The sequence below is a fragment of the Trematomus bernacchii genome, unplaced genomic scaffold, assembly GCF_902827165.1.
Source record: "Trematomus bernacchii unplaced genomic scaffold, fTreBer1.1, whole genome shotgun sequence".
NCBI classification, from domain to species: domain Eukaryota; kingdom Metazoa; phylum Chordata; class Actinopteri; order Perciformes; family Nototheniidae; genus Trematomus; species Trematomus bernacchii.
In genome coordinates this window covers 693,633-712,258 of record NW_022987332.1, presented here as the reverse complement: position 1 = coordinate 712,258, position 18,626 = coordinate 693,633, and the positions used below count along the sequence as shown (strand labels likewise).

At 44.6% G+C, this 18,626-nt stretch overlaps 1 protein-coding gene across 1 annotated transcript in view; it reads left to right on the top strand.

Moving 5' to 3' along the window:
• adamts17 (ADAM metallopeptidase with thrombospondin type 1 motif, 17) overlaps positions 1 to 18,626 on the top strand; it is a 151,127-nt gene that overhangs the window by 66,424 nt on the left and 66,077 nt on the right. Inside the window, 3 exon segments of the mRNA XM_034127319.1 lie at positions 9,530 to 9,702; positions 14,507 to 14,590; positions 15,287 to 15,444. Of these exon segments, the coding sequence (XP_033983210.1) occupies positions 9,530 to 9,702; positions 14,507 to 14,590; positions 15,287 to 15,444 (415 nt within the window).

Sequence of the window (18,626 nt, the reverse complement as noted above, 5' to 3'; positions counted from 1 at the left end):
CCTGTTAAGCCCTGAGCCTGTTTTTCAGGTCTCAGGCTCGAAAATGACATTCCCAGAACAAATGACCATATCTTCCCTTCTAAAAGGGTTAAATTAATAATCTTTTTTCTCAAAGTAATGATAAACCTGTGAGTTGGATGTAGAACAGTCAGAATCAATATAGATGTTTTTTATTTTAAAGAAAATTCAGATTTTACATAGTAAAAAACTGTAAATTATAGTGTCCGTCCAAAAATTCATTTTTTTTTCTTTTCACACTGTTATGAAAGTTTCTCTGGCATTCTACAGGTGATGTTAGCATAGCAACCGAAGCTAATCAGACTGTCTTGACTACTTGTTGCTATCATATTGTGGCATAAGTCGTTTTCTCCAGGCACATTTTACCGGCGTAGTTTTCGTTATGATTTTACTTGTGATGGCCACATGTAGCCCATGTATTGATTCCATCTGATAGCTGCAATAATACAAAACAACAGGACAACGTCTGCCTCTTCACAATGGTCAATAACAGTGAACGGATGGTCATTAAAGTAAGGTCAAATAAACAGAATCACACTAAGCCTGGTTAGTGTTGCCTGACTTTATATAAGTGTTTTTTATAAGTGTGTGGTCGCGTTCTAGTCACTTTGCTCAGCGCTACTGCTTGTTACAACTTGTATTCGCTGTACTCGCCATGAACTGTTATTGCTCAGGTTAATCTCGACCCCCTCCAACGTAAGCGTGACGTATTTGGTTCTTAGATCTTGCCGGTTGTGTCTAGAGTGCGCCATCTAGTGGGATCAACTGAAATGCCAGGTATTGCAGGAAAAAGGCAAAATGAATGCGGTCTTTACTATAATTTGGACAATTTTGTACCAATATTCGGTACAAAAAAAAAAGATTTTTTTTTTAACCTGACACTGGTGAGTCACGCATGTATCAATTATGAAAAAACTATTATTTTATTCCTTTACTTGCTGCTCCTGACCACTGAGCCAGGTTACTTTTTAATCTAAGTCGTACTGCAGTCTATCTACAGTAATGACATTCTTGCTTTATGAGTGGAATCTGAGACTGTCACAGGGAAAAGGAAAAGGAAGTTAAAGCAACAGTGGAGCCCAGGCATCTGCTTCTTTCATGGCTGGAGACCAAGTCCAGAGCCCCATACCTCCCTCTGGTCCTGAGGAGATACTCTTACACCCAGTGGGATGAGTCACAAGGGTCTCCCTCATGGATTTATCTTGAAAAAACATCAGTGCTAGTTTTTCACTCAGGCTGTTTGAATCAAGTTAATCTTGTCGCCCAGAAAAGATCATTTTTTTGGATCATCTGACATGACGTTATTTTTCTACACCTGTGTTAATGTGCTTATTATGCATAAGATCTGCTCAACATAAAAATGCAACAACAATTGTGATTATATAGAGTTCCCCTTGCAATTATTGCAGCTCATGTCTATTTTAGGACAGCCAATCTCCCTGAGGTGAACCCTGCCCTCAGGTTACTGTAAATCTGCATCTGGTCAGTCGCAAGTTCCTCCCCTACAGAACCCTTATTTAGGAAGCACTGCTTGCATTTGAGCTGTATACAGTACAAGGTGCTGCACCTAACACACATTTTGACATTATTATGACATTAGACTTCACTCGCGTTTATGTCCATATCGAGATAAAGATAAATAATCTGAATTCAGTGTGCAGTGTACTTTTGCGGGGGTGAGCAGCAGAGGCGGGGAGAGGCGGGGCTATTGCGTCGTCATTATCAGAAAATGATGACCGTATAGGCTACCACACGGCCCCGTTGGACCCCCCAGAGCGCTCCGTTCCCAGATCTATCCACCTTTGGACCCGTTGTCGTTTGCAGGGTCTGTTTCTACCGTTCCGTTACGGCGTCGTGTGGCAAAAAGGGCTATACGCAAGAGAAATATGCGGATGCAACCCGTTTTCGTTCCCGTGGGGCCTGGGCCTCAGCTCCAGCAGAACAATAGCAGGGATGTCTGGGCTGGGAAGAAGGCTATCACTGGCTTCAAAGGGAGAGACAGACTGACTGTGGGCACCCTGGAGAGGGCCAACGAGCTGAACACCTTCTTCAATAGGTTTAGCTCTCCGCCTGCTGCTGTCTCCTCCACCTCCACTTCTCACCTCACCTCCTCCTCTCAGCCTGGTGTCAGCATCCCCCCTCTGCTCACCACCTCCACTTCTCACCTCACCTCCTTCTCTCAGCCTGGCGTCAGCATCCCCCCTCTGCTCACCACCTCCACTTCACACCTCTCCTCCACCACCCAGCCTGGCTTCTGCACCCCCCCTCTGCTCACATTGCCGCTGACCCCCCCCCCCCTCTGCTCATCTTGCCTCAGAACCCCCCCCCCCCCCCCCTCTATCCCCCCTGCCATCAAGCCCCCCCCCCGCTTCACTGTGAGCACAGGACAGGTCCAGAGACAGATGGAAAAACTCCACCAAGGCAAGGCTGCTGGCCCTGATGGTATCAGCCCCAGGGTCCTGAGGACCTGTGCCTGCCAGCTGTCTCCTGTTCTCCAACATCTCTACAACCTGAGCCTGCACCTGGAGACCATCCTGGTGCTGTGGAAGACATCCTGCGTTGTTCCGGTCCCTAAAAAGACGACTCCTTCTGGGCTCAATGACTATCGCCCTGTAGCACTCACATCTCATGTGATGAAGGTGCTTGAGAGACTGGTCTTGGCCCATCTCAGACCGCAGGTGAGATCATTCCTTGACCCTCTGCAATTTGCCTACCAGCCTCACCTGGGGGTGGACGATGCTATTATTTACCTGCTGCAGCGTGCTCACTCATACCTGAATGGATCGGGTTGCACTGTGAGAATCACCTTTTTTGATTTCTCCAGTGTATTCAACACGATCCAGCCTCGGCTACTGAGTGACAAGCTGCAGGCTATGAGGGTAAACTCGTCCACCATCTCCTGGATTACCAACTACCTCACAGACAGACCACAGTACGTCCGGCTGGGCAGTGTGCTGTCTGATGTGGTGGTTGGGAGTATTGGAGCCCCACAGGGGACTGTGCTGTCTCCTTTCCTGTTCACCTAATGGCGCATTTCCACTACACGGCCTTGCTCGGCCCTGCTCGGTATGGCTAGGCCTCGTTAGGACTGGCTCACTTTATGGCGCATTTCCATTACAGTTTAGGAACTAGGGTAGTATCTATAGTAACGCAGTGTAGGCGGAGCCGTGACGTCATCTTCAATGAGAACCCCATAAAAACAACACAGCCGTTAGCTGTTAGCACTCAGAGCTCACAGCTCCTCATATCTGTTCAGAAACTAGACAAAAGTTAAACAAGTACAAACCACAGACTGCCTGTGTCATGGCGAATACAGTCGCTGCTTTATTTATGTCTGTATAGGCCGTTGTTGTGAGTGTGGACGGTCGGAGCATATACTGCGTTAGCTTAGCCAATCTCCATTTAGAAAACACGCATTTTAAAAGGTTTTTCGCCTGCCGTCTGTCTGCAGACTTGTCAAAGCATTAATTCATGGTTTTTACTAACCGGTATCAGTATGTTGTTACTTCGGCATCATTTTGAAACGTGTATTACAATTAAATCACGGTCAAATATGTCCATCTTGTTGTAGTTGTAGCCTCCTTGCCAGCGATTCTCTCTCTAGTTTAGCATACTCAGCCCGACTCAGCCTCGTTGTCTCTGGCCCTAGAACCACGATTTTATGAGGCCAGAAAAACTGTGAATTAGGACCCGCCAGCCGGTACTAGGCCAAGTGGAAACGCAACCAAAAACGGGCCGCTGACGTCACAGCCCTCTTAAACCGTGCTCCGCGCTGTAGTGGAAACGCGCCATTATACACCTCTGACTTTCAATACAACTCTGAGTTATGCCACCTGCAGAAGTTTTCGGATGACTCTGCAGTGGTAGGGTGTATAAGGGATGGACGGGAGGAGGAGTACAGAGCGCTGGTGGGTGATTTTGTTGAGTGGACTGGAAGAAATCATCTGCTTCTGAATGTGGCCAAGACCAGAGAGATGGTCATTGATTTCAGGAGGAAGAGGACATCTCCTCCTCTGCCCCTGTGCATTCTAGGAGAGGATGTGGCTGTTGTGGAGGACTACAAGTACCTGGGAGTGCACTTAGACAATGGGCTGAACTGGAGGATCAACACTGACGCTGTGTACAAGAAGGGGATGAGCCGACTCTATTTTCTGAGGAAGCTGAGATCCTTCAACGTGTGCAGCAAGATGCTGGAGATCTTCTATCAGTCTGTGGTGGCTAGTGCACTCTTCTTTGCTGCGGTCTGCTGGGGGGGCAGCATCAGAGCCGTTAACACCAGCAGGATCAATAAACTGATCAGGAAAGCTGGGTCAGTCATCGGCATCAAGCTGGACCCCTTTGAAGCTGTGGTGGAGAGGAGGACACTGAACAGGCTGTTGTCCATCATGGATAACCCCACCCATCCTCTCCACCTGCAGCTGGACAGACAGCGGAGCTCCTTCTCCAACAGACTGCTGCAGCTCCTTCTCCAACAGACTGCTGCAGCTCCTTCTCCAACAGACTGCTGCAGCTCCCCTGTCACAAGGACAGATACTGGAAAACATTCCTGCCCACTGCAATAACTCTGTACAATAAATCACCTCTGGCTGGAAGAGAACTCTCTGCTCCATAGTTTCTCTAGAAACTAAACAACGTTGTACATTTTACTCTATAATCTGTTCAATATTTATACTCCATATTCCATATATTTTGAATATATATATATATATATATATTTGTATATATATATATATAATATCTGCATGGATATTTTATATTTCAACATGTATATTTTATATTTTCTTTTCTTTTTCTTTCTATTCTTGTATATTTTATAGTTTTGTTTTATTGTAAAATGCCTTTTATGCTGCTGTAACAACAACAATTTCCCAATTTGGGATCAATAAAGTACTATCTATCTATCTGAAGTATGTGTATTCACCGGTATTCACTCTCTGTCCTAAACGGCTCCTGCCCCCCCCTCCCTGTGAGCCCAGTGTGCTCTGATTGGTCGGGACGTTGCGAGGCTCGCTGCTCAGTGAGCTGGCTTACTGGTGTGGTTTCCGGGTCTGCGATACAGCGGGACAGCGCGAAACTCATCCTGAGCACACACAAACACTCACAGCCGAATAAGTGTGGCTTGATATTGAGAAAGAAAAAGGTTTATAACGCTGTGAGAATGGGTCTGCAGAGAGCATTTCTCCACCATCCCAACTCGTCTATTACCAACCAGGGAGCTCTATGCAAGTCAATAGGCGCATTTACACCGCAGTACTTTTCCCACAAAGGTTAATCAGAACTTAGTTCATGAGAACTTTTTTGTTCTCATGAACTAAGTACAGATCGCGTTCACACCGGAATAAGTCCCTGGGGTTGGATTAGGCAAATGAAGCCGCTGACATCACTTCTTCTTCTTCTGCTTTGGGTTTACTGGCAGGCCGCAAACAACTTCACGGCGTATACTGCCGCCCGAAGAACCCGGCCGGAAGTCCCCGGAGTTAGGGAACTAACTCTAACTTCCGAGTAAATCGCCAGAACGCCGACACCTCCTCATCTCCACCGCTCCCATGTTTTCTTTTGTGTTGCCATAAGTTAGTCTCTCTGCGTTTGTGCGCTGGGCTAATGCTAATGCTAATAATGCTAATGCCAGGATAATAAAATGGCGGCTTCACAAAACTTTGGGAGCGGGAGTTTTACGGGGGCGTGGTTCGCCCAGCCAATCAGAAATAGGAACCTTTTTCTCCCACGAAAGTCCCTGCTCTCTAGCAGGGACGGAAAAGGGGGTAAAAAAGGTTCTGATGAACTAATTTTAGTTCCGGCTCTTTTTGGTGTGAACGCGACATTTCGGAACTATATCGGAACTACAGTGGGAAAAGTACTGCGGTGTGAACGCGGCTAATGGGACTCCCTGTTAGTTGAAAATGTACGCTAAATGTCCCCCCACTGCGTTTGATAGTGACGCCAAGGGATCCTGGTGTGTGAGGATCTTCGCGGATTGGTCCATTTTGGTTCCCGGAAGAAACAAATGGAAAAAGAGATCTCCAACGAGGCGTTCTGGGGCAGCATAGACAGGTCTTTTCTGTGTTAGAGTTTTACTCGCTACAGGGTGTACTTTGAGGGTTTGTGACTCTGCACACCGTTTACATGCAGAAAAACCTTCATAACACACAAGGGGACGGGTAATAACCGGAAAAGCATGACATGGGACCTTTAACTCTCTTAACACTTGTGAAGTACTTTTAACATTTTTGAAGGTGCTCCATAAAATGTTTGACCATTCTTTCCCTTACATTTCCCAAAGGTTAGAGCGCTGCCATGTTTGTTGGTTTGGAATGTTGACTGTTTAATATAGTGCTTTTCTACTTGCAAGATTAAGTAAAAAGTTTGCTTTGTGAGAACCTCCGAACAAAAGTGATTACTTTGGGCCTGACAGTAGCAGTCCAGTCGTCGCATTAGCTAATGTTCTCCCACAAAGTGCTGTGTAGGCAGACTATTGTTCCCTGTGGGGCTGCTGCTGGTTTCAAAGCACTGTGTTATTTCTTTATTTGTGACTCAAACACATCCTATTTTCTTTCCTTTTACAAGGTTTTCTCCCTTAAAGCATTGAGCAGCTCACTGAGTTATGCTGAGTGTCTCAGTGCTCTGCCTGGGTGGGATATGTAGCAACTTCATGAGACCACTTGCTCTTAGTGGTCTTTTCTCTGAGCTTACACTTGAGTTGAGTCGGGACTTGAAGAAATCCACAAAATCGCCCGAAGCCCTCAATTATTCCTATCCTTAACCATGGCAGAGTTTTAGTAGCCTAAACTTAATCAAACCTTTACCACCAACCCTGAAAATCAAGAAAGCCCACATTTTTTTTTTTTGGAGGGCAACACCAAATTAGGTTGCATGATTTGTTCAGGTAATTACTGTACAGACTTTTAAAGTTTGATATGAAAAAAGAATATAACCCCATAACAAGGGAGGCATTCATAGCTAGCCTAAGTCACATGTAAACATTCTGGCTGTCTAGAACCCCAAACAGCTGTCCCAGAACCAGTTCAGGTCCCCCAGTCATTGTTCTGTTTGTGTTTCCAGTCTAGTCATACTCTAATACTGGCTCCTTCCAGTTATAATGATTATTCTACAAAACCTTGCAAACGAGACAAGTAACGGAACATTTTTACTCAAATATAGAGACTCAAACAACAAAAAGGAATTTATTGGATGGCTGTTTGGCTTCCGATGAATTGAGTCCTCTTGGTCCAGAGTCTGTCCTGGGTGAATCCATATTGCAGTGTTGCAGGCAGCCTTCACTCTGGTGCTGCATTGCCATCAGTCACATTTGTACACTCCAGGAAACAAGCTAAACAGACACCAGATGGGCTGAACAATACAGAGCTCATTCAAAGAAGAGCTTGGCCCCTGCAGATGTGTTCGCTGAGTGGCTGCAGTAAGCAGTCCCAGATTGACGCTGGAGCTCCCAGCTAGCTCAATACATGGAGGAATGTTAAAACCTCCTAAAGCCGACTTAATGTCAACAGTAATAATGATGATGGTGAGGAAGATGAAGAATTGGATGTACTGGAGGATCTAAGTTTGGTGTGAGCCAAGTATTTTGTCAGCTCATTATTGTCACGGGCAGGAGGTAATCAGGACCCAAATGCAGAATAAGGAGATGGGGTATACAAGTAAAGTGAGTCGTCTAAAACTAACCATATATCAACCTGTTTTTCTTTGCCATAATCTTTCCCTGATTATCTTATCTTTCCATGCACACAACATGTACTGTATAAAGAAATGCTAGCATCAGATGTATTTTGGTGTTTGCAGAATTATCCAAGGTAGATTTTAAGGATGAAAAAAGATAGCTTAGGAGAGAGTTCTATTCCCACCTAAATGTCAGCCCTCACTAACCGCTGAATGAAGACATTGAATGTTGGGGTGGCACAGTTTCCCACCAATGCAAATGCTAGACGGGACGTTTGGAATGCTGTCACAGAATCTGACAGTCCTTGTTTGAAACACACTCTGACCTTCTCTTCCTTTCCTATGGGCGGGGGTTGCTGTTGTTGTGGGGGTACAGTTTATTGGCGATTTTCAGCACTTGACTGTTCATTTAGTTGTTACTCAGTTTGACTGAGGTTCTATCCCCTGTGCCACACAGTACAGAGGGTTTTTGTATATCAGTGTATTTCACCACCTGTTTCTGATGACAGCTCCAGATAAACGTCTCCTGATGCAGTCCTCTGATTCTTGGTGTCGTGGATGTTTTGATTCTTAAACAATATCAAATGTTTTGTTGAAATGCAAACCATTTGAAGACTCAGAGCCTTTTCCAAAATAAAGCATTTAGAAATGATTAGACCACATTTAGAGTTCTGGATTCCTGTCCTTACAGAGTGGTAGCAATGGGAATGATCAGGAGGAGGTTAGTTGGGAAAAAGGGACCCCCCAGCAAACTACTGTGTAAGTTGTTGAACTAGACGTGAGCCAAACCCAGAGATAAACATACACTTTCAGTGTAAGCACATGTTCTGACAGAGTTCATCATAATATCTCTGACACTGTCAGAATGTGTGCACAGCTACATATAATGGGTGTATTTCATTTCATTCCCTTTTAAATATTTAAATATAGAGTATGTTGAGGTTTATATCTTGTGTCAGAAGCTATATTATAAAGAAAACGGAGAACATGTTTTTTGTCTTGGCTTTATTAGACTTAGAATCAGATTTGAGTTTATGGTAGGTTTACACATACAAAGAATTTGCTTTGGTGTTTGGTGGTGCGAACAGCATAAGGAAATAAGTTGTGAGAGAATAATAGAACGATAATACAAATAAAATATATTAAAAAAACGTTTTAACATTAAAGAGGATAAAGACAGTATTTCCATCAAATATAAATATACAAAATAAACCAGAAAACTCAGTACAATGAGGAGTATGTTGTCAGTATTAGCTGACCATCCTTCGTGTATGAACCCTATAAAAACATATTTGCCTCCCTATAATATGACACCTAAATATCTCTATCAAATTAAATCAAATCAAATCAAATCAAATCAAATTAAGTTTTATTTATATAGCACATTTATAAACGATTTTTGGTCGAGCCAAAGTGCTGTACATATAGTAAAAAAAAACTCTACAGTAAAGACATTTTACAGCTAATACAACAGCACAGTTTGTTCAGAATATCTGTACACTTGAAGTGAACCAGTCTGTGCAGCTTCACATTCAGTCACTCTGCAAATGGAGATGCTGCAGCTGTGCAAAGGGTGCTAGGATTATTTACTCAATCAGAGGCATTTTTAATACCTTTTTCAAATATGGAATTACTTATTTTGGCCATGGGACCAGAAAGCTACAAAATAGATCCCCCTGATTGACGTTGCACTGTAGTTCGGCTCAGCTTTAGGTAACTTGATGTTACAGATATCTAGTCACACACACATGCACACTGCAGTGTAAAAAAGGTCTCTGTGTTACTGTTTCTCTGTTTAACGCTGGGTCTCTCTCTTTGTCTCTCTTCCTGTTGATGGTAGGGAAGAAGAAGGAAAAGATGTCCAAAGTGGGTGAGGAGGGTCGGGGGAGGAGGAACGCCATCCGCCTGCATGAAGCCTACACAGTGGAGACGGTGGTGGTGGCCGACTCCGACATGGTGCAGTACCACGGGGCCGAGGCGGCGCAGAGGTTCCTGCTGACCGTCATGAACATGGTGAGCACATCAGAAACAATAACAGCAGGACCCTCTGAAGGTTCATAGGGTCAAATGTAAAATGGTATGTTTTCTGTATAGAATCTGTTCTGTGTAAAGCAGGGGCCTGAGTCTCCCCTCAGACCTTTGAAAAAGAACCCCCCCTTGGGGTGTGCTTCCAAATAGCATCTTTTTCTAGTCACTTATTAAATTGTTCCCATCAAGGAGAGCCTTTGCTGTATCATGTGGCCGCTTCAAGAAACAGCGTTGCACCTGTCACTTGAGCCTTGAGAAGTTGAAAATATCTTGACACTTCATTAGTGTGCTGGAGATGTCACCGTTAACAAATTAATGAAAAGGCTGTTTTTGGACGTGTTTTGTCAGACAAAAACGATCATAAGACCAATAGGACTATTTGTGGCAGGAGATCAGGCAGGAGGACACTGTAAATAATTCCGCTTTATCGTCCTCTGCCTCCTGCTATACGATGTCAGATTCAGAATTGAAGCTCATTCATACAATCTCTGAAAGTGGGCTCCTCCAGTTGGTGCTCATGGTGAAAAGACAAAAACAATCTATGTGAGACTCATGTATGATTGGTGGAAACTGTGGAAAATAACATCCAGAGAGCTTCAGGCTGTTTAGGGCGTGTGCTGCTCAATATTAGGGAAGGGTCACTTTAGAAATGTTTTCTTGAGTGCCTATAAACATTCTATTAAGACATTCTAACGATTGGTGCATTTCCTTCTACTTCTTTATTTAAAGTGTGCAGGTTATACAAAACAAGCCTGACGGAGGTTATTACAGGTGTTTCAGCCATGGGCAATATGTGAACATTATGTAAGCATGATAACATTTGTTAAAAGAAAACCTCAATAAAACTTGAAAATGAGAGTTATATTACATCAAGGCTGTCAAGTTAACGCGTTAATAACGCGCTAACGCAAAAAAAAATTAACGCCACTAATTATTTTAACGCGATTAACGCATGTGTATTTTTTGTCCTCGGCCGCCGTAGTTTCAGAGCGCATCGAGTTTAAAATACCATCTACAAGCTGATGCTGACAGCCCCGCTCCTGCCGCCCGCTTGTGGCAGAGCACACTTCCACGCTCACTGGCAGGCCCGGACTGGCCATCGGGAGGACCGGGAGGGTGTGTGTATGTGTGGCGCGAGCGAGGCACACCTTACGTGTTGTTGTTGTTAGCATCTGGTGCTAGCTAGCTGCGCTAACGGATATAAGGAGCTGTTTCAATGAAAACAGAGGAGCGACATTTCGCCGACAACTGCGCCGAGCACTTGACTTTATGCAGGTAGCCAGACAGTGGGACATTGTACGAAAAGTCAGCACACTCAGCACGGATAGTGCGCGCAACATGATTGCAGCGTCCAGGCAGCTCCCGTTCGAGCATATATGCCTTGAGCTGCACATAGCTCTAACGATCCATCACTATGGGCTCAGAACAGTCTCATAATACACACATGCACACAGAAGGATTCACACTTGTATTTCATGATCCGCAAAAGGATTCACACTTGTATTTCCGGATCCACACTTGTGTTTTTCAATGCACACACAAATGTGTTCCGTTTCATGTACATGTAAATAAAATCCAAATACAGAAAAAAGTTTTACATATGTATTTTTGATCCTCACATATTTGTTTTCCGTTTAAATCCCCTGCACCTGCAAACACAAACCGCTTTCTGTGCATGGATCGCTGTGCATTCGTGTGTGGGTTTTTTGAGACTCCCCTGACGGTGACCCAATTCGTACTTGTAATTTTTTCTATCTATAGCCAATCAGATGTCTCCTTCATTCTAAGCCAATCACATGAGCGCGTCCCCACGAGGGTATGATTTATTGCGTTCATGACGTAGCGCTTCATGTAAGCATTTTGCGCTGTCCGGAGCTGGGTTTCCGCAGACAGAATTAATTTTATCGGACAAATTTGAAACTTACCGGTCATGTTTCAATAATAAGAAGAAGAAGAAGAAGAATTGTGTAGCAGAGTTTCCGTTAGCAGGTAATTACCGGACTATGACCGGATATGGCTAATAACACGGGAGTAACGGATCCCCTCTTTTCCTCTCTCCCTCCCTCTCTCCTGACAGCCCGTCAGTTTCTCATGCAGCTCGCTAAAACTTCACTCGCGTATCCACATCGATCAGATCCAGCTCTCCTGATCGGCCTTTATAGAGAGCACCGATCAAACTATTAAGAGTGAATATCGGCCGATAATGACCGGCGGGGGCTCCCCCCGTTGACAGTTCACTGTCTAGCACTGGCTTCGTAGTGCACTGATCGATCAGGCTAAGCTAACCTGTAGCTGCTCCCTCCACACTCACAACAACTTCATACAGACATAAATAAAGCAGCTGTATTCGCCATACAGGAAACACACATTTAAAACGGTTTTGCCTGCCGTTTTTGTGTACACAAGCCTTCATTAATGGTTCGGAAAGTGGCGCTGTACCTTAATAATATAAAGGCTTGTATTTGCGTGCATTTCCTGCTCGGAAAGTGGCAATGTACTGACAGTGGAAGTATCCTGAGATTAGCGCCTGCAGGCTCCATGGACCTGTCAGCTCCGGACAGCGCAAAATGCGTACATGAAGCGCTACGTCATGAACGCAATAAATCTACCCTCGTGGGGGCGCGCTCATGTGATTGGCTTAGAATTGAGGAGACATCTGATTGGCTATAGATAGACAAAATTACAAATACGAATCGGGTGACCGTCAGGGGAGTCTCAAAAAACCCACACACGAATGCACAGCGATCCATGCACAGAAAGCGGTTTGTGTTTGTAGGTTCAGGGGATTTAAACGGAAAACAAATATGTGAGGATCAAAAATACATATGTAAAACTTTTTTCTGTATTTGGATTTTATTTACATGTACATGAAACGGAACACATTTAGGGGTGCATTGAAAAACACAAGTGTGGATCCGGAAATACAAGTGTGAATCCTTCTGTGTGCATGTGTGTATTATGAGACTGTTCTGAGCCCATACATCACAGTGTCTCCACATTCACACACACACACACACACACACACACACACACACACACACACACACACACACACACACACACACACACACACACACACACACACACACACACACACACACACACCACACACACACACACACACACACTTTGTATTGTATTATTGTATGAGAGGTTCCAGGTTGAATTGAGGCGAATATTTGTAATGTTCAGAGGTTGTTGTGTTTAATATTCATGAGAATATTTGTCATTGTTCAAATGATAATAAACAAACATATAAAGCATATTTGTCCACTCATATGTTGATAAGAGTATTAAAAACTTATAAAAATATCCCTCTAAGGTACATTTAGAACAGATAAAAAATGTGCGATTAATCACGATTAACGATGGACAATCATGCGATTAATTGCGATTAAATATTTTAATCGACTGACAGCCCTAATTATTACCTATACTTTCATAACGATGTAGGTCGACAACACACTTTTTTTCTTTCATAAGAATGTCTTTAAGATTTGAGCTGTCTTGGATGTGATAGTACTGTGAGCCTGCAGCACTGTGTGTGTGAGGAAGTGTGTGCACGTGGCTGCTCTGCCTCTACGCCCAGCTGTTCCTGTCTGAGACTGAGGACAGAGCAGAGGGAGGCATTAGAGATGTTATACACTAAATTACACACAAATGAAGTTGAGACACAAGCCTAAGACAAAGTGTTACAGATGATATATAATCATGCTCATTTTCAGGTTCATAACTATATTTAGGGGGGTAGAAACTATATAGGGCCTCTTTAATCAATAACATCATTAAACTGGACAATAAACATCCACTTGTTATACCAGGGTGTCCGCGGGGTCTTAAAAAGTATTAAAAGTTGATAAATCAATTTAGCGAAAATTAAGGCTATTAAAAAGTATTAAAAAGTATTAAAGGGCATTTTCCAAGGTATTACATTTTGTAGGTTGTTTCCAATAAGTATATAAATTGTCCAAAGAGGTTGTATTCTACAGTCTGCCTGAATGTAATCATTGCCTAGGTGTGTAGTGTGATTCTGTGTAGTTTATTGATGGCATCCCGTTGGATTTGACGTCATCTGAACAGGACATCGCACGCTCACTGCTTGATAGCGCGCGAAGGTCCGTTTACGCCGGTTGTTAAACAACATCGTTATGGGGAAATGCAAGTTTGCGTCCAAATGGTTGGAAGATAAGGAGGAAGGACAATCAATACTGTATATAGTCAATGTGAGGTAAAGTGTGTCGCCAAGGTAACCGGTTAGAACTCAAAGTGGCGATGAGGTCTTAAAATGTATGGAAAGGGTCTTAAAAAAGGTCTTAAAAGGTATTACATTTGACTTCAGGATTCCTGCATATACCCTGTATAAACTCCTGCTCTTGGGTCTGTCCCTCCCTGTCCCTCCCTGTCCCTGCCTGTCCCTCCCTGTCCCTCCCTGTCCCTGCCTGTCCCTCCCTGTCCCTCCCTGTCCCTGCCTGTCCCTCCCTGTCCCCTCCCTGTCCCTGCCTGTCCCTCCCTGTCCCTCCCTGTCCCTGCCTGTCCCTCCCTGTCCCTCCCTGTCCCTGCCTGTCCCTGCCTGTCCCTCCCTGTCCCTGCCTGTCCCTCCCTGTCCCTCCCTGTCCCTCCCTGTCCCTCCCTGTCCCTCCCTGTCCCTGCCTGTCCCTCCCTGTCCCTCCCTGTCCCTGCCTGTCCCTCCCTGTCCCTCTCTGTCCCTCCCTGTCCCTGCCTGTCCCTCCCTGTCCCTGCCTGTCCCTCACTGCCCCCCCCCCCCTCCTCCTCCCTGCTGCTCTCTCAGGTCTACAACATGTTCCACCACCGGAGTCTGGGCATCAGGATCAACATCAGAGTCACCAAGCTGGTGCTGCTCCACAGCCGCCCGGTGAGTGACCCTCTCTGATACCCTGTGTGAGTGTGTGGGAGGTCATGACTCTCAGGAAAGAGGTTTACTTTTCCTCCTTTCAAATGCCAGGGACAGGATTCATGTCCAAATTAAGAATAATCTGCATTTAAGACTTTACATAATTTGTTTCTCATGTATTTCGGGGGTTGTATCTAATATAATGCTCAAATGTTCTACTTTCCACACACAAGATGTTTATAAAAGAAGAATGGGCAGTGAGAACGTGTGCACCTCATACCTCAGATATGCAGTTCACACAGAAAGCTGGTGTGAGGTATGTTCCATTACCAAATATTTCAAAAATATAGAATACGTTAATAGAGTTGAAGGGAGATTAGATGGAATTGCACTTTTTTTTCAAAACGAAATAACAAATTATAACAAAGTTATTATTTATTTCGTTTTAATTACATAATAAGTAAACTGACTGTTAGAGTAAGGCTGATGAACAGGTGGGTTACAGCTGAATGAGACCCTGGGATGCAGTACGGGGAGAGGGTTACTGCTCACTAACAACACTGATCTAAAAAACACAGTGCAACATATACTTTTAATGTTTCCTACTCTATCTGCTACTCTATTTGTTTCATACATTCCCTTACTGTTTTATGCAGCTAGTGATCTTTTCTACCTTGGATTTTAATGTATGTATTGTATTCACATGTGCCTCTTCAGGGGAAGCTGAAGGTGGGCCACCATGGGGAGCGGGCTCTGGAGAGCTTCTGTCACTGGCAGTATCAGGAGTTTGGGTGGCCGCGGTACCTCGGCACCAACCACGTTCCTGGAGGAAGGGACGACATCCCCCCAGTGGACACGGCAGTGCTCGTCACCAGGTATGAACCCAGCACCCCCCCCACATGAAGGGATGAGTCATTTATTACATGGGCTGTCACTTCCATTATAACTGCTGGGAGACTGCTGCTGTGAGGTCGTGCGTTCATTAATCAAAAGGTTGTTGGCGTAATTGCCAGCCCCCGCAGTCAACTTGTTTGATGTAGGTTAAGATAAACTAAGAGTGGGTTAACTAAACCCACTGTTGCTCCTGATGGCCCACAGTAGTTGACTTTGTGTTTTATAAATACAGTCCATTTACTATAAAGACGAAAAATCTCACTTATTCAAGTTTTAGAAAAATAACAAAGTTATTCATTCAAACTATTTTGAACATTATCTAAAGAAATCCTAACCTATGCCGTACAGTTGACGTTGATTTGTTTATTATAATTAGCATTGTTTATCCATCTGATACCTCACAAAGGTGTCCCTTCCTGACTCCTTACAGTAAGGCGTCTTACAGTCAGTAAACCAGTGTGAGGTAACAGGTGATGCAAGTCAGTTTAGCACTGTAGTTACCTGCATACAGTCGATCAGTAATCAGATGACTCCACAGTGACAGGACACACAGACCTCAGCTTCTCCTCACACACCAACAGGGCATGCTTCTGTGATTAGCTCTCCTTCACCCGGCTGCTCAGGTTAACTTACTGTTGGAAGTCTTTGTAGTGCTCATTTAAAACCCTCGCAGAGACCCGGGTGTGTGTGTGATTTTTCACAATTCTTTCTGCCATGATCTTTAGTTTCAGAGCCTTTGACTTCTGTGTTTCTGCTTCAACACAAATGATAGGCTTTAGGCTTCTGCGTTCTTTCAGGTGGAGCAGCATTAAAACAATGTTTTGTGGTTAGCATTGTGTTGTGTTTGTCTATGACTCTGTCTATGAGCCTCGTGACTCTAGTCTAACATTCAGCCCTGGTGCTGCTCAGGCTCCTGTAGATTTGTGCAGTTTCTAAAATACCATTTTCACCATATTCTACTCCCTCTTTGTTCTGACATTGATGTTCTGCCACCTTCTTCTTGTACCGTTTTTCACGTAGAGTAACATAATTGTCATGTGATAATTGTGACTTGAATGAGTGTTTCCATGTAAGGGATCTGCAGCTGAATGTTTGTAAGTAAAGAATGAGAGGTAGCAGCAACAAATAGGGTTGTGATTTGAAAAGTTGTAATGGTGCAGCCTGAATGAAAGTGTCCATTGCCTTTGGAAAAAGAAACGATACAGGTTTTTGTTGTAGTCCACTCCTCTCCTGTCTTTAGTCTCTGTCCTGGCCCTGCCTTGGTGCAGTCTGGTGTGTAATCAGCCTCTCAGTTCTCTATCCTCCATCATTCCCAACAAGACAGAGTCTGGAACAACATAAAACATTCCTAATTTGGGATTAGCTATTATTACCTGCTGTAACTCCAGGGAGGGGGGGGCGGGTGAAAGGAATCCTTTTGTCTAAATGAGTACTCATGTCTGCTGTCAGATCCTATCCTGTCTCCTCTTGCTGTGAGCGGAGGGAGGAGGGCAGGAATACAGTGGCCTTTTGTTCTTCAGGTGGTTTGTTATAAACCCCCCCCCCCCCCCCCCCCCCTTGTCATAAGGCGTCCTGTGTGAGGACAGAATCAGTCAGGATCAACATCTGCAGGAAGGGGAGGAGAGGGGTGATGCCAGCAGCCGTCAGGGAGGGAGAGAGGCGGCAAATTAAAGTGTGACACAGCACTCTGGTTTCCTGGTGTGTGTGTGTGTGTGTGTGTGTGTGTGTGTGTGTGTGTGTGTGTGTGTGTGTGTGTGTGTGTGTGTGTGTGTGTGTGTGTGTGTGTGTGTGTGTGTGTGTGTGTGTGTGTGTGTGTGTGTGTGTGTGTGTGTGTGTGTGTGTGTGTGTGTGTGTGTGTGTGTGTGTGTGTGTGTGTGTGTGTGAGACTCTTCTGGAGCTGGTGGGAAGCTCATGTGTGTGACACCTGTCTCCCCGGCTTATTAACAGCCTGTTATGGGAGATAAGCAGATATTTGATCCTGGCCTCTGGATGACTTCATGTCACTCACACTGGATTACTCACATTCAGAAGATTAGAGCTGTGCTACATGAACACGCTTTCAGAACAAAATACCTCAGACTCTGTTTGATGAAAGGTTGACATTTTGATACATTGGAAAAAAAATCAGCAATGAAGCCTTTCAGAGGCAGCTGGGAACTGCTCCTGTGTCAGTGGCTGGCAGCAAGCTTTTGGAAAGCAATTGCATAACGTTTTCCCTGGAGCTGCAAGGGTTGTTAAATGAATCTGTTAAAAAAGGGCATGATTAAGCACTGATTTCCTCGTTAAGTAATTTTCCCTCAAAGGTGCTAAACATTTGATGCGCAGCTTCATACATTATAATACCTGGGAGCATCTATCATTTTTCCAACTCATTTAAGATCCAACCACGTTTCACGTGACGAAAGTGGCGAAGCGGTGTCAGAGCAGTTTGTACAGTATTTGAGTATATCTCATTTGTTACTTTTCAAAACTGTCAGGTTATATTAAATATTCCTCTTGTCGCAGACCGCTGTTATGTGTTGGAGAATAGCTTGCACTGGGCGTTTGTACAGCAGCTACCAACAGTGCCTCTCCATCACATATTATATGTACAGTCAGAGGAGCCTGGAGCCCGGCTGTCATTGGATTAGAGCTGGAGTTGTTTGTTGACACACAGGCAGTTATTCAGAGGTTCATCTGGGTAACATCATCTCATGCAGAACATTTGACTTGTTTGAATATTAGTTCTGCAGTGGATCAGTGTGTAGCTACTTTGTCTTGACATATTCTGCTCATTTTCTGGTTCATATGAATCTGGTGTCTCTACTGTGACATGTCTCCATGCTTTCATGTTCAAAAAGCTCTTTATCTTTCTCATACTGCCTGTGCTGCAGCACCTCTTTTCACCCTCTGTCTGAAACCAGAGCCCAGTCTGCTCTGATTGGTTAGCTGGCCGGCTGGTTAGCTGGCAACCGCTTATACCCCTTTCACACCAACGCGGTTCCAGGGCCGGTTCGGAGCTACAGCCTGAAAAGCACCGGTTTTCCCTGTTCACACCGCAGCGGAGCAGCCTCTAAGCTCCGGAATCCGGTTCGTTTCGAGCACCAAAAAGTTGTCCGTCTAGAAGCAAGAACCGCATACGTCACGCTTACGTCGGAGGGGGCGAGATTAACCTGAGCTAACA